The 19,918-nt window shown below is 46.8% G+C and overlaps 1 protein-coding gene across 21 annotated transcripts in view; it reads left to right on the top strand.

Annotated features, from left to right (window-relative positions):
* ABI1 (abl interactor 1) overlaps positions 1–19,918 on the top strand; it is a 295,046-nt gene that overhangs the window by 186,085 nt on the left and 89,043 nt on the right. For all 21 annotated transcript variants that reach the window (XM_078663410.1, XM_078663413.1, XM_078663423.1 and 18 more), the window contains exons 4-5: positions 12,294–12,394; positions 13,921–14,061. In XM_078663410.1, the coding sequence (XP_078519536.1) occupies positions 12,294–12,394; positions 13,921–14,061 (242 nt within the window). The remainder of the gene's footprint in view (positions 1–12,293; positions 12,395–13,920; positions 14,062–19,918) is intronic.

Here is a 19,918-nt window from a genome sequence, read left to right on the forward strand (position 1 = left end):
CCTCCTACCGTGGCTACGGAGGAGGGAGCCAGTTACACAGTGGTGTTGCGTAGGGGGACCAAGCGTCTTCACCTCGAATTCCCTACAGTGGCCATCAGGACTAACCTCCTGACAAAAGAGCTTCAGCCGGCGGCAACATCTGCGGAGCCCTTGCTGCCTTTTAATGGGGTACTCTCGGACGTTCTTTTGGGCACTTTGTCCAGGCCCAACACAGGGGATCCTGTGGACAGGAACGTGGCCCGACGCCATCGCCCAGCTCTGGGCGACTCCCTCTTTCTCTCTCAACACCCCACTCCCGAGAGCTTGGTTGTCCAAGCTTCTGCTTCTCAGAGCGCGTTCCCTTCTGCACCTCCAGATAGGGAATCCAAGAAGGTGGAGCAGCTTGGCAAGAAGCTGTTTTCATCTGCCAGCTTACGGCTGCGGTTAGTGAACACCGCATGAATCACGAACAAGAAACCAGGATGTCTATGAGCCATACATTGTACTGGCCATACTGACAAATCTTCCACTATGACAGTTGGTGCTACAGTTACCATATACTAAGTTCTGAAGGTCAAACAAAGGAGAACGAGAGAAACATGTGTGGTAGACAAGCAAAGTAATCTCTAGAAAAATAGTGTCTAGAAAAACGATCACAGACTGGTCAACCAAATCCAGTACAGAAACTTTGTGGATAACCATCAAACAAACCAAGTGATCCGTCCTATCATTTGGCCGTCCACACTGAGGCCAGGCGGGTCCCTAGATCATCTAGACCCCACGCCACACAGTAGATCCTGAATACTGGGTGCGGTCCACAGTGAAATGAACCTCCAATTGTTGGCCAGTTTATGATGGTTGGTGAAAAGTGATAGGGACACAGTGCAACATACAGAAAAAGTGGTGAATATAAAATAGGGTGATGTGTCTAAACAACTTTTTATTAGAAACGAGGCACATCCCCTAATTAAAAAACAGGAACAGCGCAAACGACAGTATGGAACAAATGACTGTCGCAAATAGGGCCAACATGTTTCTGCCTACCGGGCAAAACGTCCCTTGGCTTTCATCAGTGCCACTGCTCTTACAATAGTTGCTACTGTTATATGTGTGTGAAAACAAATAAAGCACCCAACTAATCAGTGAGAAGGATATAGATAATTCACGTAGGAACGATACAGCCTGTACCTACATTCAAATACTGATCCTCCTTGTCACTGGATACTCAACATGATCTAGGAAAATGTATGTACATCAATCTTATTAATAACAAAAACTTTTTGCAGGATTCAAACAACCACACATGCTCTTATTCTTTTCTTGTACATAAAATAGCGTAAAAAAACTTTATTGCTCACCCAGAATGACGGGGGACTGGACCTCGCCTCACCTGGACCGTGCTCAGGTACACGAGGCCCCGCACTGTGGAACAAATGAACGCAACCAGGGGAAAGCATCAAAAGTCCATACTTGATATAGAATCTAAAGATGCCTAATTGTATTCCCTGTGCAAGGTATCACAGAAGTCCACAGAATAGGATAAAAACAGTGGTAGAGTGCACCCCAATTAACTCGACTGCTGCCCCCAGGACCGATGCTTAAGGAAAACATCTGTCATATATCCCGAAGACACATACTCATTATCAACTCAGCGCAAGTTGTCTTAACTATAAATTATACCAATGTTGTCAACTTAAAAAAGCTACAGTGCAGTGATGCCCCAACTCGCTAGACATCTGCTAAATTGGTATATCGCCTGCAATACACACCTCTCCGTCGGTGCCACCAAACTAACCTGAAGCTTGGGGGAGGCACCGATCGGAAGAGGTGTGGGTTTAAATATCTTTGCTGGAAACTAAGAAGGGGACTACTTTTCTTTCGTATTGTCCCTATCTATTTGTAGTTTTCTTCAGGGCTTTTAATGTGCTTTAATCTCACCTCTTAATCAGAAGCCACAATTCGAAGTAAAAACGAAATGCCAGTGTCGAGCAACTCCTCTTCAAACAATTCCACGCTCTAGCTTTCTGCTCAATCAATCAATCAATCAAAGCATTTGTATAGCGCGCTACTCACCCGGAGGGTCTCAAGGCGCTAGGGGGGAACGGGGGTCCGCTACTGCTCGAACAGCCAGGTCTTGAGTTGCTTCCTGAAGGAGAGGTGGTCTTGGGTCAGGCGGAGGTGGATGAGGAGGGAGTTCCACGTCTTGGCAGCCAGGTAGGAGAAGGATCTTCCTCCCGTTGTGGCTCTTCGGATGCAGGGAACGGCGGCGAGGGCGTGGCTGGTCGATCGTAGCTGGCGGGTGGGAGTGTAGAAGGTCAGGCGGTCGTTGAGGTATCTGGGGCCTTGGTTGTGGAGAGCTTTGTGTGTGTGGGTGAGGAGTCGGAACGTGATTCTCTTGCTGACGGGGAGCCAGTGCAGGTCTCTCAGGTGTCCGGAGATGTGGCTGTGCTAACATCAATTACCGGCGTTCGTATCAATCAGTGAACACCGCATGCCTCTTGGCCTGTTATTCCCACTCTGTGTGGGGTACGGTTGCGCAGGTGCTGCACAACTGTCCAGAGGAGGCACGGACAGTACTTTCCCAAGCTGTAGCAGCTGGGAGAGATCCAGCTAAGTTCACCGTTCGTTGTGGGCTTGATACAGCCAACTCGCTGGGCAGGGCAATTTCCACGACAGTGGCGCTTTGGCACCACGCCTGGCTGAGGACAACTGGCTTCTCAGTGGATGTCCAAAACACTCTGATGGACATTCCTTTTGATGGCATCATTGAAGCAGATTTTTAAGGACTAACGGGCTACGGCCGAATCCTTGGGCCTGTCGGCCCCTCGCCCTCCTCCGCCTTCTGCTTTTCACTCCTTTCTTGGCCACGGAAGGGGTGCCCCAACACGTCCGTTCTAGAGCCACAGGCCTGAGCAGCACCATCCTCAGTGCGGCTGCGGACGTGGGAACAGCTGAGGCAGTTCTGGGGGCCAGCGGGGGGGTCAGTCCACCTCAACCCGCACAGCATCCAAAGCAAAGCCTTCCTTGCCGCCAGTGGGTGGCAGAATTCGCCATCATCTCCCCCACTGGCACGACATCACCTCGGACAAGTGGGTGCTGCAGATAGTCTGAAGGGGCTAGTCCCTCCCCTTCTAGACTACCCCTCCAGCAATGCCACCTCAATACCACCGCATGTCGGGGGACCATCTTGCAAGTCACAGCCTTCTTGGCCAAGGGGGCCATTGAGCGCGTTCCTAGGCCAGAAGTAGGTTGTGGTTGTTATTCCCACTACTTTCTGGTCCCCAGAAGCACAAGGGCCTGTGTCCTATCTTGGACCTCAGGAATGTCAACCACTTCCTCCGGAAGGAGAAGTTCAAGATGTTGACGCTAGCTCAGGTCTTGTATGCCCTCGACCCTGAGACTTGATGGTAGTGTTGGACTTGCAAGATGCATATTTCCACATCCCCGTCCTGCCGGCGTTACCTGCGGTTCATGGTAGGCCACAAGCACTTTCAGTGTACCGTGCTCCCCTTCGGCCTTACCTGCGCCCCTCGGGTGTTCACAAAGGTGATGGTGGTGGTTGCAGCTCATCTGCGCAGATCAGGGATTCCAGTCTTCCCCTATCTCGATGACTGGTTGTCGAAGGCGGGCTTGCTCCAGGCAGTCGTTTCTCACCTCCAGACTACGGCTGACCTCCTGCATTTGCTAGGGTTCTCCATCAACGTGCCGAAGTCTCACCTGATTCCCTCTCAGAAGCTCCTCTTCATCGCAGCGGTTCTGGACTCGGCGTGGTTTCGGGTTGATCCTCCAGAGCAGCAAGTCCGAGATATTCAGGCTATGATTCCGATCTTTCAGCCTCTATCCTGGGTTTCGGTCAGAATGACCCTCCGGCTCCTGGGTCTGATGGCCTCTTGCATCCTGCTAGTGGATTATGCCAGACGGCATATGCGCGCCCTGCAGTGGGACCTGAAGTTCCAGTGGGCACAACATCAGGGCAACCTGTCCGATCACTTCCAGATCTCGGAGGGCACCGCACATAATTGCAGTGGTGGCTCACGAATCGAGATTGGGTCAATGGCAGACCCCTCTCGCTTCCTCAACCGGAACGCACAGTTGTGACAGACGCGTCCCTTCTGGGATGGGGAGGCCACATGGGAGAGGCAGAGATCAGAGGCCTCTGGTCTCCGGCGGAGTCCGGGCTCCGCATCAACCTTCTGGAGCGTTGGGCAAACTGGCTTGCACTGAAGGCATTCCTTCCCTCTGTCCGGGGAAGAGTAGTGCAGGTGTTCATGGACAACACCACCGCCATGTGGTACTGCAACAAACAGGGTGGAGTGGGGTCGTGGACCCTATATCAGGAGGCTCAGCGTCTCTGGACATGGCTGGCACATCAGGGCATTTCCCTGGTGGTTTAACACCTGGCAAGTTCTCTGAACGCCAGGGCGGACAAACTCTGCCGCCGGTGCATGATGGATCATGAACGGCGTCTGAACTCGGACGTGGCGCAAGATCTCTTTCAGCTGTAGGGAGAGCCTTGGTTAGATCTATTCGCCACTGAAGACAACGCGCAATGTCAGCAGTTCTGCACGTTGGAATTTCCAAGGCGGCTCTTTTTGTCACAAGTGGAGTTGCAGTCTACTATACGCCTTTCTGCCTATGCCATTTCTACCCAGAGTGCTGAAGAAGATCAAGCGCAACCGGGCCCAAGCCAGTCTTGTGGCTCCGGACTGGGCTCGAAGAGTATGGTATCCCAAGCTACTCAGCATGACTATCACTCCCCCGATGGGATTACCTCTTCGGGAGGATCTTCTGTCTCATTAACAGGGGATGGTCCTCCACCCAAACCTGTCCAGCCTCCACCTCCTTGCATGGAGATTGAGCGGTGGCAGTTTCTTTTGACCTGCCTCCCAAAGTTTGTGATGTAATCTTGGCAGCCACTAAGAAGTGTCCAGCCTCCACTGAGACGGTATACGCCTGCAGGTGGAATACATTTGTGGCATGGTGCACAGCAAAGGTTGTGGATCCCCTTTCTGCCCCTCCTATCTGGCGGCCAAGACATGGAACTCCCTCCCCTCCCACCTACGGCTGACCCAGGACCATCTCTCCTTCAGGAAGCAACTCAAGACCTGGCTCTTCGAGCAGTAACAGCACCCCCTCACCTCCCCCCCAGCGTCTTGAGACCCTAGAGGGAAAGTAGCGCGCTCTATAAATGTGTTGATTGATTGTTTTGCACTGTATGATTGTGATGCTCACCACTGTTTTCTGCAAAGTTAATAAAAAAGATAATAAAAAAATAATAATAAATATACCAGGATTGATATAAAAAAAGAGATATTGATCCTCCAAGCTATACAAGTTGTGTACGCTTGAAAATTCCAAGGTATAGGCTTACCCCCAGTTTTTTCATGAATTCAATGACCCTGCCTATCCCTTGTCCAATTGGGTCTTACTCCTCTCTTTGGGAAATAAACAAAAGGCACGGGCACGGCCATCACTGCATGAGCGTGCTGTGCTATGAAGAAAAAAAAGTTTAAAAGCAATGGGGGAAAGAGTGTGTCAGCAGGCTGGAGAAAACCATTTAAGCAAATAGTACTCGGAGGCTGTAATGAAGCCTACCGAGCAACAACACATGTAACAGGGGGTGTCCTAATGGAATGGTTACAAAATGAGACAAGGCAGTACCAAGGAGGAACTACTAAGCCTATTGACCAATGAAAAGCCACAGTTTCCAAAGGACATTTACAAATATTGGTGGAGAGTGGGCGGAGCTTCAAGTCCATACCTGAATAGAGCATGCCTCGCAGAGCATGCGATGCCCAGGCTTGACCTAAAATGGGCTGTTGAAAGACTAGGTAAATGAAAATTGTTAAAGGATCAAACCAACTCATTGTTGGCAGTAACATGACTGACACTTTGGAGTCAAATAAACCATGTAACTGCTCCCTAGCCTGGCAAGTGTAAATTGCAAAATTTGGCTCAGTGAGATCATACACTGGTCACATTCTGTTGCATCGTGTTTGGAAACATACCCAGGGCAACCGGAGTAGAGAAATTAAACACACTCTCCTTAATCCAGTCCTGCATTGAGCCTTCAAGAACAACAGACGTTGAATGTACCTTCGTTTGATAACGTGCTTTAAACTTCTTTATAGAGATCAGTCAAAAACAGAGTTCAACAAATAAAGGTATTTTGCAGGCTTCACACCATCAGTGTCTCTCAGTTACACCCCCTCTCTGACACCTCAAACTCTGACTTCGAACCTTGAGGTGCAGCATTCTAGTTCTCTTGGAATGTCAAGAGTGAAGGGGACGCAGTATGGTAAGGAAGATGCCAATTTAGGCACAAGATAAACTTGCTTATAAGCGAATTAAATTAGGAATACATACAAGAGGCTAGAACAAAGTGTCTGCTTGTGCTTTGAGGCCTATTGTGATTCCATTGGGTGACCCTTTAAGCTGCAGCATTACAATTGATCATGGAAAGAGTACCAGTGCGAAGCCGAGGGTTTCTGTCGGAGTTCCTGCCAGGCTGGCAGATTTCACCTGGTGGGTACTTTTGCATAACAAGATAAACTACTCTGGTGGCTGCAGAGACCATGCACGATGCCACATTGCACATTTTTTTTTATGTTGGGCCTCCTCTATCCCACGTGACCTCAGACATTTTTGGCATTTTGCTTTACAGGGATGTTACCAATCCTTAATACCTAATAGCTCCAGTTACTGAGGAAAAAAACACACAAGTGATGGACGGAACAAATCAAACATACACCCCCAGTCGGAGATCTGGGTTAAATCCATTGTTTTTTTTTGCTGACCGCGCCAGCCCAGTTTGAACCCAGGCATATGCAAATAAATCCGCCTTGACCGTACTCCCCATGGGAACAGTCCAGCCCGAAATGGCAGACGTGGTGAGCTACTAAACAAATGAATTTAAGCCCAAATCTTTCTACTGGGGGTGAGTATTTGACATTGTTCAGTATTCCTTCCATCATGGGTTCTTTTTGCAATTGTCGCCTTAAGTGAGACGAGTATGCCCAGACTTTGGTCCCTTGCTCACCTTGCCACAAGAGTTAAGGTAGCCTTCAGGGCCGGACAGGGACCCAGACCAGCCCTGGCAATACAGGTAGACTGGACGTGGGTGGGTGGGCGGGTGGGTGGGGGAGTCCTGGGTTGTTTCTGTGCAGGTGGTGCTAGTTGAGAAGCGCTGTTTGCCGCTTTAGCACTAGTACAGCTTTTGGTACAGGGGGCCTAAATTGCGGCACTGCTGCAAAACCAGCCCGTACCGCATGAAAACCCCCACCATTTCTGTCCACTTGGAAAAAAAACCTGAGGCCTGCTTCGGCCTGTCCAGCCCCATTAGCCTGGCTAATGCGGGGTGATACCCCAAAACCGGTCCTAGGGTGCTTGTTTACAGCCAGGGCAGGACTTGGCTTGGCAGTTCGGGCTGGACTGTTCCCAAGGGCAGCATGGTCAAGACTGATTTGCATATGGCTGGATCCAAACTGGAATGGCATGGTGTGCAAAAAAACTATGGATTTAAGCCCAGATCTCTGTACTGGCGGTCTGTGTTTGACATTTTTCAGCATTCTGTCCATCATTTGTTCTTTTTCCAGTTACTGAGGAGGCAGAATTACCCTCCCATGAAAATCAATAGTCCCTTTACACCACCAAAGCTGCAACGTTTCCCAGTCTTATGCGTGATGAGCTGTTCCTGGCTCACCTAGCGACGCAGCGCATGTGCTGCTCGCCTTGGCGAGATTTATTGTTGTCGACTTAGTTGCCAAAGGAGGCCCGGACATCTGCCCGCGTACAAAGGACCGGAGTTGTGCACCCGTATGGCGGCGTTAGCACAACTCGGAGGACAGGAGATGTGCACGCGTGCGTTGCGTTATCACACCTCCTGCTTGATCGCTCGCACGCGTACAGCGGCACTAGCACAACTCAGGGGACAGGAAATGTGCATGCGTACGACGCACGGCGTGATCACACTTCCTGCTCGCTCGCAAATGCTAATTTGGTCGGCATAAACACATCGCCTTCTGTTTTCATAATATTGTTCTTTCTGTTTTTATAATATGCCGCCCCTTCTGTTCTTATATGCCCATTCATATGCCCTTTGACACTTTTTTTTATTGTTGCTCGTATAATTTTGACAGCATTACCACACAATAGCGCTTTACCATACCACAACTTCTGCTCCCTGCGCTCACCCAATAGGCAATAAATGACCACGCGCTCCTGCGCATGTGGAAATCAATGCTCGCACAATAGATTGTTGTGACAGCGCGCTTCTGTACATGTAAATCCAAACTATGGAGTTGCAAGTGCACCAGCGCTTTCACTTGGACCCCCCTGGTACCGCTGGTCGGTACTCGCCGAGCTGGTGGAATCCAGAAGGTGTAAACAGGCACTCTGCTGAGGCGCGAGTCTTGTTCTGCCTCGTGTGCGGTTGGGCACTTAATCCGAAGCAGCATCACGTTGAACTACGCAGGTTCAAATACTCGTTAACCCAGAAGTTCAACCCTCGCTGACTTCTTGGACAACTTCCGGTTCACCGCACTAGAGTGCTTACTGACCAGAGTGGTGTAGCATGAGGCAGGAAACGGAGCATTCATTGCCCGCTTGCATCCTGCCTGTAAGCGTCCTAGGAACGTCCTGCACCATGAACCGTGACACTCTCTTACCCCCTCCAAAGAGTTGCACTCCTTGAGCTCCACACTTCACAGGTCTCATCAGTGCATATGTCATAGGAATTTCTGTTTCCGCATGTGATGGCCTCTCTTATCCTTATGGTGTACTTCTTGTTAATGCCTGGAGCAAACCTTGTCCATACCTCTCTCCCAGGTTCAGGACTGGCCTCTTCTGTTCCCAGCCAGCTAGCAAGGGGTGTCTCCGCTTCAGGTCCTGAGTGCAATTGATGAGTGGACCACTCCATCTCAGTGTGTGGGGGGGGGGGAGGTGGATTCCCAGCTCTTACCTGTTACAGAATGGGTTGCCCCTCTATTGCTTAAGTACATCATCGATCCTCGAATTTGTTTTACCTGTTCTCCACCAGTAGTCCTGCTGCCCCAACCTGGGGCGTGCACAGTGCGGAACTGCTCCTCTGTCTCTCACATTACCAGCTCCTCCAGAGCATTGGTACTCTCTCTAGTGCTGATTAGGCTTTCAGTGTTGGCGCAGAGGGTGTCTCACAGTGTCAGTGGGCCATATCTTTTAGCTCAGGGATGTCAGCCCACCATCTTTGGTGAGGCTGCATGGACTCATGGCTTCAACATGGATTTTTCCAGCCACACCATCTTCCTTCAAGTTGCCTAGTGGCAGGGGCCTTCTTGTGGAGCCCCCCACCCCTCGCAGGTGTCTTGCGGATCCGTTGGAGGGTGGGCAGGATGAAGTTTAAACTCTTGGTGAGCCTGGGGTTGAGCGGAGACACACTTTGTAATTGCTCCACTAGCTTGGCCACGCCCACCACAGAATTTTGACCTATGCCATGACTGATTTATAGTAACTCTGCACTTCATCACTCCAGTCATCCTATGCGCAGCCTCTGCAAAGCCTTCCACACCCTCGACAATGCCCTCTTCGCCCCAAGTGTGTGCAACACAAACCTGCACATGTTCGGACAAGGTCAGCAGGTATGCACATCCACAGCTACTGTTCTGCAAACCCTCAACCAACATTCTCAGCTGTGCTGTCCCCATCCTTATGCTCTTTATGCCCTTGACGTCATTCTGCATGCCAACAGTCAGACTCTACACAACCTCAGCAACACTCTGTGCCTCCTCATCCACATGTAATTGTTTCAAGAGGGCAGTTGAGTAAAATTTGAAAATGTGTCTGCAGGGAGTTGAAGGCTTGCAGATGCGGGAAAGCAGACGTAGATCAAAATTCGTAGGACTAGTGGGGATGTAGACGAACAGAGGGAGGAATGGTATCTGGGAAAGCAATAAAGAGATTTCGCTGTGAGAACCTTTACTTTTGCTTTGTTGTGTTCAACTTATGGAATATAAAGGGTATTTGTCCATGAACCTTGAGAATATTGATAACGATTTGTGACGAAATGTCTGACTTGCGCCCTTCACTGCATAGTCTTCTGCTCCCGAAAACACTGCCAAATAAACAAGCATTTGCAATGCAATAGGTCTCGCATTTATGTGAGTTTGAGCTATTGGCATTGTAAATGATCATGCCTTTTATGTATGTTTTAGTTTTCTAAAACATAAATAAAATGCTTTGTCATTTACAATGCCAATAGCTTAACCCCTTCGCCGCGGGGCTAATTCCCCCGCGGCGCTGAGGGGGGATGGGGGCGCGCGCGTGCAGCGCCACGGTGCTCGTGATGAGCTCAGCTCGCCACACTGCACGGTGGCGCTGTGCTGATGACGGACTGAGCTCCTCATGACCATGCCCATTTTTTAGAACGCTCAGCACCGTGGGGGAAATTAGCCCCGCGTGTGAACGCTGCACGCATCAGCACACGGCCACCGTGCCTCATGACGAGCTCAGCTCATCATGAGCACGCAAGGAGTTAAACTTGCGTAAATGCGAGACCTATGGCATTGCAAATACTTGTTTTCTTTGAAATAATAAATAATAATAATAGTAACATTTGTAAAGCGCCTGGTTACACTGAGGCCCGTGTGTCCTCGCGCTACAGTGGCAGTAAGCGAACAGCAGCACCTACCAAACAATGTGGGAGTTGTTGTCCTACCTAATCTTTATAAAACCAGGACTACAAGTCTCAAAATGCAAAAGGGAAAAAAACCTGACCTGGAGCCTGGGAAACGTGGCAGGACTGCATCACCTGTCCAGATGCGAAAAGGGCTGAAACAGTGATATGTCAACAACGTATCCAGTGTCTGCTCTCTCCTGGGATTTCTTCTCAGTTTAATGCAAGAGTGCTATGAAGCTGTGTTTAAGGAGCTGATCGCGGCAAACTTCTTTGATGTGCTTCTTTTCAGCAGTGCCAACAAAAATTGATATGTCTTGAAGGCTGGTTGTGGCAGGAATATGCTCTGATACAGGAAAATGCACCGTGGCCATATCCGTTTAATATTGCGAGCACGTGGCAATGTAACTGTGTTTTAATGTTAAGCAAACTGCTCTTTGAAAGATATTTTCTAGCCCATGTTTCAGCTTGTTGGCATCTAAATGCTAGACTGTGGCATTTGTGGAATGTGCTTACTCCGATGCAGCCAGAAATGAGGCATTGTACTAGCTTGTTTTGACAGGTTTAAACGTTACATTGGTTTTAATTAAACATAAATACCTTGCCAGCGATCACTTGTATGCACACATGTTGAGCAATGCTGATATTTCTTCAAAGCATGATTAAGAAAATGTGGGATAAATAGAGTGGTCAGGGAAACTAAAAACAGACTGCTGAAAAGCAGGACAAGGAAAGTGGAGCCAATTTTAGCAACCAATATGTAGCTTGAATGTTGTACCTATTCTGCCATTAATTTCTGCTTTTTTCTTTTCCCTTTTGCCAACTTTAAGTGGCTAAAGGCAAAGGTAAGAGGAGTTTTCTCATTTTGTTCAGAACACCCTTGTTCCCTAAAAACAGACGTTCTGAAAACGTATAAACCGACTCTCTCACGTTCATTTCTGTCTGCTTTTTCCTCTGGTATGTCAATACATTAATCCTTTATCATCTCATTCCAAAGTGGCAACACTAGGCTAGATGTGCTAATATATCACGGATATATTGACATCGGCGTTCTGGTAGAGATATTAATTTGCCTAACATAACTTGTAGTGCTTTGCTCATAATTGTAGCTGCCTCGCTGTTATCGACTCTCGTTATAATGGAAAGCTTCCCAGACTCCAGTGAATGACCTGGACAAAGCAAGTTACTGTGCAAGGCCTGAAAGCTTTGTGACTGCCTCTCTGAATGGCGCCATTTTAAGAAGTCTGAAAGCAATGTGGCTGCCTGTTTCCAGCATACTCGCATGTACAGAGCTCCACTGCCTTTTGACTACGTTCACGCTTAACAAAAAAAAAAAATACACACACCTCCATTTTACATGATCAATTAATTTCCGCAATCAAGAATTCTGAATGCAACCCATTATATTAAGTTTAAACAATCCTCTAATATGCTAAAAAAAAAAACAATAAAGCTACTTCTTCCAATGTAGCATGCTTCATAATCCATTTTACTGTCCTTATTTGTTTTTTAGTTCTGTATTTAGTGAGTCACATATAGGTAAAAAACACATGCAACATAATTTGTATAACCGAGCATGTCTGGTAATCCTCTTTTAACACGACCAAAGTACGTTTATATGTCTTGCCTGCAGGATGATCATCTCTGTGCAACCTTTCATTTACAGCATGGAAGTAATCAGCCCCCAAGAACTGGCACCTTGTCAAGAACAAATCCGCCTACGCAGAAGCCGCCGAGTCCGCCAATGCCTGGCCGGGGAACTTTGGGGTGAGCAGAAGAGATTATGGCACTCCGTCTGCTATCAGGAGAATGGAAAGAGTGAATGGAGCTTCTGCAAGACCACATCTAGGTTTCGGAGAGATTTGACATCATAAATAATTTGTCTTGTTGCCTATTTCAGATATCCATGGATTCGACTTTACACAAAGTTCCTAGCTAGTGTTCTCTTAGTGGCTGCTAAATATTAAAAGTGCACCAGATCTATAAACCTTTAAATAGCAGATGATTCATTGTAGGCTTTGTAGACATTTTCCTTGACCCTGCAAGGAATGTTTACTGTAGCGCACACCAGAATATCCCTTTCCCTATCTGCTTTCTATCAGCATGCCACTTGCCTGCATTGCATGCTGATTTTCTTTGCTTTCACAGTTCTTGCTCACAATAGGGAGCAAGTTTATCCAAAGCCTTTGACAGCCAACCATTCAGAATTGAGCAGTTTTCACTGCAGGGTTCACCAGTGACGCATTGGTTAGTGTAAGCAAGTGCAACTCCATTTGCTACTGACATCTCTAAGCAGAAATCTGGCTTTCAAAATGTTGTCATTTTGATCTTGGGCAAGGTAATATTCTTTATGTCCGTGTTTTGCATCTTTCCTCTTAATCACCTCCATTTACAAGCAGAAGGAAGTATGAATGACATTGCAGGGGCTGTGAAGGACACAAAATATATAACTCTCAAAACTACTAGAGGTTACTTAATGTCCCTGCTTCCCGTTAGTAGTTGGGAATTCTTTCTGAGAGGGTCATCAAAAGATTTTTTTATAGGTCGTCTCACCCTTAACATATCAAGGCATGCTTCATCGTTTGACGGGCCAAAACCAAAAAGGACACAAAATATACCTTGTTTCTGTTTTCCACCTCCTGCCACGTTTCTGGGCTTGCATGATTAAAATGAGGTGGGAGGGATGACTGAGGTTGTGCAGTTTCTCTTGATTATGTCTCCACACAGATCATATTCTGGGACTCCCATCCCCACTCATCAGCATGGTTGCGTTGAGAGAATTTAGCTACTCTTACTTCCGCCATAGGGGAAAGATGCATCTTTGAGAGAGGCAGTAGGTTGATGCAAATGTAATGACTTCAGTTAATGATCAGTTTTAGGTTATGTTGGTAGGAGATTGCATTTGCTTTCGAAATATGCCTATGGAGTAATTAATATGAATAGAATAATACATGTAGTTCATTTATCTTTACCTACCAAAGCCATTTTTTCACAGAACAGATGATGCTAATACTACTTTTTTACAATCAAGTGTACATTTTCTTGTGGCTCTAACAGCCGATCACAGACGAAGTTTCGGTTGAACCCTCATGACGTCAAACAAAGACCTACAAAGTTGTAATTGTTCCTGTAAAATGTTTATGGGTTTGTTCTTCACTTGTGTCCTATAAACTGTTCAAAATGTTTCATACTACCTTCTTGTGGTGTTTAGTTGTGTGCATCAAAGTGTAATCAATTAGTGTGATCATGATTTAACTGATTCCATCTATTCACTTTTTCCTTTGTTTCTTCAGACGAAATACACCATATAAAACCTTGGAGCCTGTCAAACCTCCTACTGTTCCAAATGATTACATGACTAGTCCAGCCAGACTTGGGAGCCAACACAGTCCTGGCAGAACAGCTTCCCTCAACCAGAGACCAAGAACACACAGGTATAAACTTCTCACCTACACACTTAATATCCTTCCTGTGGGATGTTGTCATTTTATGGAATGTATGATCCAGAAGGCAGGGAAACTAGAATAGGTTCCTGAATTGGACTACAGCAATATGGTTAGTGATAGTAGTCATTCAGTTAAACCATGAATAGCATGCATATAGCTAGCAGGATGCCAACCACTAATATTACTACAGGCCAGGTCTGATAACTGTGCAGTATGCTTGAAGACCTAGTTTATAACAATAACCTCCTGCTCATTTGGTTAGTGCCGATTACTTTTTATGGGATCTAGGAGATATCTTTCAGTAAAGTAGATGACTAATCCTGGATTTGTTACTCGACCAAACACTTAGTGATTCTGGAGGAAACACTTCCATTCAATGTGTCTTTAAATTTCAAATCTATATTTGTTCAACCAGAGTACTAGTATGTGCAATGGATATTATACATAATGTGGTGTCATTCGTCACTGTTCACCTGGACTACTGATCTACAGCATGTAACAATCAGCTAAAATGATTTGGTGTGAATAGAAATCTATTAGGGAGATAATAGGTGTCCCATCCTATCGGAAGAAGAAAAGAAAATAGAGGTAACCTTTGACGTACACTTTTTTAAATCTCACTCACATGTGGCATACTAAGAGGTTCTACCCTTGCCCCTGAATGTTTGAGTACATTTGGCTCGAAAAGCTAATATGACAAGTCATATAGTGCACTCCACATGCCTTAGAGTACTTACAGACTCAAAGTCGAAACTAGGGTGTTCAGTGCTCCCTCCAGCAACCTGTGCCCTTTGCAAATCCCACCCCCTTGTACACCGGTTGAGTGGAGCGAGGAGGGGTCGACTGATGCTCCACTACTGTATCAATGCACAGCATATTTGCACTGTGGTTCTTGATATATACACAAGTCTATCTCTTGAGTTGACACATTTACAGAGTGTGCACCAGAGAAGATAAATGTTCCCTTCTTCGTCTTGTTAGCCTGAGTTAGAACAAACATGACAATCCACACACATACATATGTATTTGCTGTGTACAGGTGTCCCTGTACAAAACAAGGTATTTTCAATAGGTTATATTCCAAGCATGGTTTGTTCACAGAAATGGCTTCCTGCACCTGTCAAGGAATCACTCAAACACATTACAAAGGTTGAAAATTCTTGGTCTTCTAAAATTAGAGCGTGCTGGAATTGTTTTTCTTTGCATTCTGTTCGTTTAAAGGGAAAAATAAATGAAACCTCCAAATGTTAAGGAAAAACAGGCCTCAAGGAGCTACTCATGCCTGACATGGTGCAGGTTGAGATCTTTGAAATTGTTGAGTGCCAAAGTACTATGCATTAACATGGGTACTCATTGTACTTTGTCTTCCTGTTGCCCTTTTTTTTCTGTTACACTTCATCTTGTGCTGCTGATGCAAATCTTCACATGGTCCCATAATCTACATTCCACTGTGCCCATAAACGGTAATTCATGATGTGAGAACAACCTAAAAGCCAATAGTAATGGTGATTCTGATTGAACAGGAGAACAGCATCTTTCATGAACCTACACCGAGCTACCTCATATTTGTTATATATACATGTTTTTGTTATTAATTTAATCATAGCATATTTACCTACGCTAACGTTACATGTGTTACGAATATTTATATCATCTACCTCACTGCGGTTGCTTGTTAACTGCTTATATATATGTTAACCCTTTTCCTTTTCCTATTTCATGTTAAGCGCTCTGATACCCACGGGTCTTGTTCGCGCTATACAAAACTATAAAATAAATAAATAAAAAACTAGTGTACCCCTTCTACATTTGATTACTTATTAATTTATATTCATTGATTCTTATATGTGTATTAGTAATGTCATCCATACCCCATCTTTCTTGTCCAAACCGTACTCCACAAAAGCAGGGGTCCCTCAAGGTTCTACCATCTTTCCCAAGCTTTTTAACATCTACATGAAGTCATTTCCAGTACTGATCAATAAATCTCACCTCACGTGCTATAACTATGCAGATGACACTCAAATACTTCTGCAACTGGAATGCCCCAAAGACATTGGAAAATCACCAATTTTCAGCTGTCTCAGAGCCGTGGATGACTTGGAACCATCTCAAATTGAATGCTTCAAAAACTGAAATACTCCCGTGTGGCGATTGTAAATATTACAACCCGCTTGCCGCATGGCCTAATGAACTGGGATCACCACCTAAAGTATAGAAGGAAGTAAGAAACCTCTGAATGTCCATGGACCCCAAGCTGTCGATGAATGCCCAAGTGGACAAACTAGCGAGATCAAGCTTTGTCACTATAAAAACCCTGCGGCAAATTTTCCCTTATTTGGGATTTCCACACAAGGTCCAAGCTACCATCTCCCTTGTTCTGTCCAAACTCTATTACGCCAATAGCCTCTACCACGGATCACGTTTAACGACCATGAAAAGACTACAACGGATACAGAACTCGGCTGGCATACTACTCTTGCATATCAACCTGCGAGACCACATCTCCCCTGCCTTGAAAGCCCTGCATTGGTTACCGGTTGCCAGAAGATCCACGTTCAAGCTGCTTTGTATCACCCACAAAGCAATACATGGAATGGGACCGCTCTTAATCAGGAATAAAATAATCAAACACATTCAACAAAGGAACCTCCGCTCTAAAGGAGCATCTCGCCTCAAAAACCCAAGATACAAGAAAAAAAACATGGGTGACACATCCTTCTCTGTTCAAGCAGCCAAACTATTGAACTCTTTACCTCCCAACATAAGGTCCACCGACAACCACCTTACCTTCAGAAAACTACTCAAGAATTGGCTCTTCCTCACATAAGCACCATACGCAAACAGAAATTTACAGCATATCCCTCTGTATATAAGCATTTGTTTTCCCTATAGATATGTACCTATCTTTGTGTATTGCTTTGTATAAACATGTAAAATAATTATGTTGTTGAGAGGGAAAAAAATAAAAATAATTAATAACAAATAAATTAATTAAAATCATCTTTGGTCTACATGTAAATACTTCCATTGTGCATCTATGTACCTTCCATGTACTTGGATATGTGTGTCTGTTACTTTTCTCCTGAAAAAGCATATCCAATGCCCTACCCTATTTCTCATCCTGTGCCTCTATCAATATCTTTAATCTACATATACTTACCTCCTTTATGTATCTATATACTTTCAATGTACTTATTAATCTATTTATTTATCCCTTTCTTCTAATTTAGCCTTTACAATGCATTGCCCTATTTCTCAGCTTATACTTCTCTCAATATATCTTCTAGCCCAACCTTCTGACTCATCTCAAACTTCTTTCTTCTACTCTTTCCAATGCAATACCCTATCTCTCATCCTATACATCTGTCAATATATCCTATACATCCACTCTTTAATGTATCCCAAACCCTGTACCACTACTATGATCCCCCCAAAAAACCTTTCTAGACTCTCTCCTACTGTACCCGTCCCTGCATCACCTGACACCTTTTTTACTATACCGATCCCCTAAAACAAATCTTTCTAAACTCTTCCCTCTGACTCCTTCCCATCCAAAATTCCTTTTTACTCATCCAAAAGCTTCCTCCTACTGCTAAGACCTAAAAAAAAAAAATCATCCTTCACTCTTTTATCCCTCAACTATCCTTTTCAATCAAAATTAATAGACTAACATGTTCACTTCTCAAATTCCATATTCAAATATACTAATTCACCACTAATCCTCTATGGGTTACAGAGTAGCGTGCTACTAGCCAATAAAACGTCTCAACACCCCATCACGATTACAAGCGCTATGTAAATGCAGACCTTTTCCCTTTTCTACCCCTCCCCAACCCTTCTCAATCCAAATAACTGACTAACATATCCACCACTAAAATTTCTTTCATGTTTCACCATACTAATTCAACACTAATCCTTATGGGTTCCTGAGTAGTGTGCTTCTGTAGTAGGGGATCTCTGTGTATAGTCATAATCTAGTGAATAGTCCCGCCCATGTGCGTGGACCCCGGAGCAATCAAAAATAATCTCTTACAGTGTCAAAAAATGCAGAAAATGCATAGACACTTAAGAGAGAATTTAAAGACAGATAATGCAGCCAAAAAGGCTACACTGTCCAGTACTTCAACTAGAAATTCCACCATAAAATCCACAAAACAGCAAAGCCTGTACAGATTTCCCTTGCTTAACAGCAAAATCCCTCAGGAATGATAGAGAGAAGAACCTGGACAGACAAGCCCCATAGGCTGCCATTATGTGGCTTAATTAGGATACTGTGCCTTTAAGGAACCTTCCAGAACCTTCTCTCAGTATCCCAGAATGCATAGCAGGTCCAACTTAGCCTCAGTTCTTTTTTCCGGCTCCTGCAAGCAGGACCCTGGAGCATTGAGCTCTCCCTTTCAAGGGTTTTTGTTAGTGTTTTACACTGATTTCGATTTTTGGTACTTTTAAAGTACTCTGGTGACTTTCTTTCTGTGTTTCTGCACTCTTTTTTGTCCATAATGCCTGCATTATTCGACAAATGCCCTGAGTGCTCAAGAAAGAAGGCCAAGACAGACTCCCATGAGGTCTGTATTCTCTGCCTTCCCTCTTCCCACATCCCTGAGGAGTGTAGGATCTGCAGAAGCTTCTCTGGAAGGACCCTGAAGGAGAGGAAGAAGATCAGGCTTCAGGGACTTGAGGAGAGAAAGCTGAAGGCACGAGGTGGGTCAGGAGGGGCTCCTTCTACCCATGCTGAGGCCTCTGGGGGGCTCCCCAGGGGCAGGAAGACCAGCCCGCGCCCAAGGTCTCCGTCTGGGTCAGTTGCGCTGACCACGACGTCGAGGGGACGGTCAACGGCCAGTTCCAGGTCTCCCCAGGGCTCTGGGTCGAGAAAACGTCGCCCGTCGACGTCGAGGAACGTGTTCCGGCCGCCGTCGAAGCCGGTGTCGATATCCTCGTCGTCGCTGTCGGCGTCGAGTGATCGACATCGGAGGGCCCGGCGTCGGCGCTCGCCGTCGAGGCGACACCGCCGTTCGCCGTCGAGGACATCGTCGTCGAGGGGATCCTCGTCGTCAAGGTCGCCGTCGAGACGAAAGCCATCTCCGGCGCCGAAGAGGTCGACGTCGAAGCATTCCAAAAGGCCGACGTCGAGACGGTCAAGGAGATCGACGTCGAGAAGGTCGGAGAGGTCGACGTCGAGAAGGTCCAAAGGTTCGCCGTCGAAGCGATCCAGGAAGTCGACGTCGAGACCGGCGAAGAGGTCGAGGTCGCCGTCGAGGCACCATCGCCCGTCGTCGAGGTTTCGTGGCTCGTCGATCTGGTCGGGGTCGACGTCGAGACGGAGACACGGTTCGACGTCGAGGAGTGTGATTCGGTCGACGCCGAAGGACCGTTCGACGTCGAGGGGACATCGGTCGTCGTCTGGACACCGGTCTTCAGCGTCTGGAGGTCCTAAGGACAGGCCCAGGACTGTGGGGGGCTCCCCACTCTCTGGTAGAGGTGATGGCTCGCCGGGACCGGCGCATTCCGGGGTGGATACTCCGATGAAGCCGTCTACGCCTCCTCCGCGGCCGGCTGTGCCGAAGGGTCCTCCTCCGAAGGCCCCTACCCCGCCTCCGAAGCCGGCTCCGCGGGACCCGCGTCCGGTTGCTCCTCCACCCCCGATCCCACCGAGGGGGGTGTCGATGCCTAAGTTCCCGACGCCTCCGAAGAAGACTCCTAAGAAGCCTGGAGCTCCTGACCCTGGGAGGCCGAAGGAGCGTCCGAGGCCCAAGAGGTCGAGGTCTCGCTCGGGGAGACGGGACAAGTCGAGGAGTGGCCGCGGATCTTCATCACGATCCAGGCATCATCACAAGAGACGTCG

Source organism: Lissotriton helveticus, chromosome 10, assembly GCF_964261635.1.
Source record: "Lissotriton helveticus chromosome 10, aLisHel1.1, whole genome shotgun sequence".
Classification (NCBI taxonomy): domain Eukaryota; kingdom Metazoa; phylum Chordata; class Amphibia; order Caudata; family Salamandridae; genus Lissotriton; species Lissotriton helveticus.